This window comes from Physeter macrocephalus, chromosome 10, assembly GCF_002837175.3.
Source record: "Physeter macrocephalus isolate SW-GA chromosome 10, ASM283717v5, whole genome shotgun sequence".
Classification (NCBI taxonomy): Eukaryota; Metazoa; Chordata; class Mammalia; order Artiodactyla; family Physeteridae; genus Physeter; species Physeter macrocephalus.
Window position 1 is genome coordinate 27,230,076 of NC_041223.1, and position 4,725 is coordinate 27,234,800.

At 42.8% G+C, this 4,725-nt stretch overlaps 1 protein-coding gene across 2 annotated transcripts in view; it reads right to left on the reverse strand.

The window, feature by feature from the left end:
* The window catches only part of PEX7 (peroxisomal biogenesis factor 7), a 103,669-nt gene extending 99,268 nt beyond the window's left edge, over positions 1-4,401 (reverse strand). For both annotated transcript variants that reach the window (XM_055087486.1, XM_007130580.4), the window contains exons 1-3: positions 4,181-4,401; positions 2,197-2,254; positions 1,168-1,318 (exon numbers count right to left, since the gene is read on the reverse strand). In XM_055087486.1, the coding sequence (XP_054943461.1) occupies positions 1,168-1,318; positions 2,197-2,254; positions 4,181-4,310 (339 nt within the window). In that variant the 5' untranslated portion in view covers positions 4,311-4,401. The remainder of the gene's footprint in view (positions 1-1,167; positions 1,319-2,196; positions 2,255-4,180) is intronic.
* Between the last annotated feature and the right edge of the window lie 324 nt (positions 4,402-4,725).

The following is a 4,725-nucleotide window of genomic DNA, read 5'->3' on the forward strand; positions in this document are numbered from 1 at the left end:
AGGCTGCGCTCCGCAACGGGAGAGGCCACAACAGTGAGAGGCCCGCGTACCGCAAAAAAAAAAAAAAAAAAAAAAAAAAAAAAGAAAGAAAAACATTATGTTAATCATAATATAAGTGGTATAAGAAAATGGCAAAAATCATGAACATACCACAAAAATGTTGAATTTTAGACATGCTGCTTTGTGGGGATTTTTGCATCTAACATCCTGAAACTAAAGTTTCTCCTTTACCAAAGTTGTCTTGGTATTCAGTGGTTCTATGAAAACACGATCATTTATAACTACATTTATTCAAAGAGCCTCCTTTACAATAAAATGGAGGAACTAAAATTTTCTATTATTTTCAGTCAGATCTTAGAGATACTCATTTTTAATAGCTAGAACTATAAAAATGATGTCTAGAATCTTCACATAACCAGTCTATTATTACAAAAGACTAACATTCTTGCACCTAATAAGCATTTACTGAGGTCTTTCCATGAGCCAGGCACAAATTTGAAAGTAAATTTGCAAGTTTTCATTTGAAGTATCTGTTGCTACCTTGAGAAAATTCTTAAAACATTTAAGGTAAAACACCAAAAGGAATGACTTTACCATCATGTTCATGAAAAGTATATATGTATTTTAATATGACTGAAGGCCAAACTATTCTCTATGCTACCCATACACACACATAATATCTAGCACATGTAAGAGATTCAGTTTTTAAACTTCTTCGGTAAGCTCTGCCTTATAGTCAGTATTTCAAGCTCTTGCTTCAATATATTCTGAAAATCCTTAGGAATCATAGTGAAGTCCTAAAGGCAATCTTATGATGTCTCTCTGTGAAAAGTCCACCTACCTCTATCTTAAGGCAGCATATGGAGGCATATCCTTCCTTAGAGCGTAAAGAAAGCGATGCGCCTCTGGAGGAAACGGCGCCACAGTATACTTCCTACCGGAGGCGTTTTTACTGACTAATGAGAAGCCTGACCTTTTCTTCTTTCCCAGCTCCTTAGGCTAAAAGGTACTTTATGTTGGAATAATCAAATAACAAGTGACATCTAACATGTACAAGAAACACTAAAGCTTAAACTTCTTGTCCCCTGAAGACATTTCCCCATGTTTCCACTCCCAAATGGATTTCAACCAAAGAAAAACAATCAGCCCAGAAAATTCCCTTCCTACCTCCTGAGTGTGTTCCTTGTAGACCTGCAGTGGCCCTGTGGCTCTGGCGGTGTCCCAGAGCTGTAACGAGCCATCACCACTACAGGTGACCAAGATATGCTCATTATTCTCACTCCAGGTCACGTCAAACAAACCATCGTTCCAGTCAAAGCTACACCAGGAAAATTCAAACAAAAAAATCTAGTTACATAGGCAGCTGAACATAAAATAACAATCATTGCTCTTTTTTTTTTTACAGTTTATCACCTATTTTAACACACACTATCGCACAGAGTCTTCACAAATATGGGAGATTCGTAGAGCAGGCACTTGCCAGATTCAGAAACAACTTCAGAGAGCTTAAAAGAACAGCCCAGTCATACAGCCAGAAAACTGCACAGCTAGGTTAAAATCAGGGCTCCCAACTAGAAATATGGCACCATTTACATGAGGACATGCTGCCACACCTGGGTGCTCACTGCTTTCTGTGTTTCATAGGAGGGAAGAACAAGCACTTGAAAATACTGATTTAGATCAATAATTTCAGTGTTTCCCATAAATCTTTCACCTGAGCCATCAGCAGGTAGTTATTTTCTGATGGAATTTCCTTTCTTTTCTCTATCGTTGACTAACTCTGATGGAGACGTTAATGAGTCTAACCGGCGCACAGACAAGACAGGCATGGAAAGAAGAAAGGGAAAGAAGCGATAATCCACACAATGGATAATTAGTTCCTGAATGAGTAAAGCTCAAGTACATCAAGAAGAAAGCAAAGATAGGAATGTCAAACAGTATACCAACTAGCTCACATTTTTTTACGTTTAAGTTTTACAATTTATAAGTAAATACTAAGAAACAAGAGCTTTAGAAGAAAAGTGACATAATCACAAGTTCATGGCAAAAATAAGCTCTATACGATGCAAATCCTGAAGGTTCTTTTATACTGCAAATTAAAACACCTTATTGATCACAAAGATTCAAAACTAATTCTATTAAGGTCTTAAAAGCAACAGAGAACACATATAAGTTTAATAGTTAGAGTCATCTTACCTTCTAAAAAGCCTAAGCCCAGATTCATTTTGATCCAGTATTAGCAGGGTTCCACAGCCTAAGGAGAAAAATGCTGAGGTCATGCTGTTGAACCTGCTGGGGGACCATGTCAAGGCAAAGAGGTATCAAGTACTGAGTACCTAATTTTACAGTCACAAATTTCAAGTTACTTGAGGCCATGTATACAAAATGATCAGGACTGTGCTCTCCACTTCTGTCTCTCTCTCTACATTGTGCTTAATTAAATATTAAGCTTACCATCTCACCTATGCTTGGAATCCAGACACAGCCCTAACATGGGAGAGATATTTAAGTGCATACTCTATGGCCAGGCAGGATGACAGGCACACAAACCTCCCAAATAGGTGTTATCATCCCTATTTACAGGTGAGAAACCTCAGGCTAACAGACTCCAGGGATTGTGTACCTTCTACATCACACTGCCTTCACAATAAATCTACAATACATTCTGTGACTTCCCTGGTGGCACACTGGTTAAGAATCTCCCTGCCAATGCAGGGGACATTGGTTCGATTCCTGGTCCAGGAAGATCCCACATGCCACGGAACAACTAAGCCCGTGCACCACAACTACTTAGCCTGCGCTCTAGAGCCGGCAAACCACAACTACTGAGCCCGTGCACCTAGAGCCCATGCTCCACAAGAGAAGCCACCGCAATGAGAAGCCTGTGCACAACAAACAGTAGCCCCCTCTCGGTGCAACTAAAGAAAGCCTGCGCACAGCAACGAAGACCCAACGCAGCCAAAAATAAATAAATAAATAAATTTATTTAAAAAATAAAATAAAATAAAGAGTACTGGTTCCATACTTTAAAAAATAAAATAAAATAAAATAAATTCAGCATGGAATTTTAAAACAAAATGCCTAGTGGAACTCACCACGTACTTGGTGGTAAAATGCTGAACACAACATATCATTATCTACCAAAGAGGAATTATTTTACTAAAGGATCAGCATATTTTAAAAGTTATATTTGTTATTGGGTTGAAGGAAAAAAAAACTATTAAACATGACTGACTTAAAAAAAGTATCAATTCCTCTTAAGGTATTTTTTTTTAAGGATCTAATTTAAAATATCATTACAAACTCACGAGTCTTCAACCTAAACGGTAGGCAAGTATTGTAAACCTGACTTTGCAACCACTAAAAGCTAATGGTGAAAATATTAAGGCAAATATTTCTCTCCCTCTCAGTTTTAGAAATCACTAAATCACTGTAGGACCCAACAAAAAATACTGTCGAGAGCTGACATTATGCGATGAATTTTTTCACAGACCTTCAGTGCGCATACAACAGCTACGAGATGAATTAAAAGAAAGCCCGTAAGTCAAGAATAGAACCCCGCCTTTCAACCTAGTCCAGGACCAGAGACCATTAACCTGAACCTCTTAACTGCCTGCAAATGTTTGTATTCCTCCGGAGACAAGAAAAAGCGAGAAAAGAACGTGATCAATTTCGTGTTGGCACTTGCGGGGAAACTCCTGGCGTCTGCTCATGAGCATCCTTAAGACGCACAGCCGGAATGCAGCCTGCGGGGAATGTGGTCCAATTAGTGGGTACTGGGGTGACCCTGCAGACCGTCTTCCAAGAGCTGTTGGTCCCGTCGGACCGGCAGAAGGGGCCCCACAGGTTCAGCCCGCTCTCCGCAGGGCCACGTGTACCTGGAGGGGTGTGTGTCACTAGGGGCGATGGTGTCGGTGCGCTCTAAGGCATAAGGACTAGGGGCACTAGGCATCTTCCACACGCTACTTCCGCACTGTAACTGGAAAAGATGATGGACTCGACTCTAAACCAACTCCCCACACTGGACAAAGGCGGTCACGGAGCCAGGCGTTCCTCTGCTTCCCCTGGTGTTCTTTTCTGGAGCCGTCTACTGTCGGAAGTGCTTTTGGACCACCAGAGGGAGCTGGAGCTCGGCGGGAACCCGCCCCCGCCCCGGCGGCTCAGCGCGGCCCGGCCTCACCCGCGATGCCGTAGTGCTGCGCGGTGGCGCAGGCCAGGCGGCCCGGCAAGTACGGGGAAAACTCGGCTGCATAGCCGTGGCAGCCGGGAACCCGCAGCGTCCGCACCGCTCCGCGACACGCCGCGCTCATCCCGCCCGCCGCCTGCGTGCCTCGCCGCCCCAGCCGCCGAAGCCCTTCCGAGTTGGAGGCGGCCGGTCCGGACTCGCTAAGAGAATTAGAGATCCTGGCAGCTGAGACGGAAGTGAGGACACCGGGTGCCCTGAATGCTAGGTTTCGATTGGTCCGCAAAGGAAAGGGAATTGACTCTGACGGAGGCCATTTTTGTCTTGGGCAAAACAGATGCTTGGCGCACGCTGTGACGAAGTAGACGTGAGGGCAGTATTTCTAGAGTTAGGTGGTGATTCTGACACCTTTTGTTTTTGCATATCAGCCTCCACTGCGGGCTATCTGGTTTTTATTAATTTATTGACATTTTGAAAGACTGGCATCAGGAAATATGGCTGATGATTACAAAATGAGACAAGTTACAGCAAAGTCTGAAACC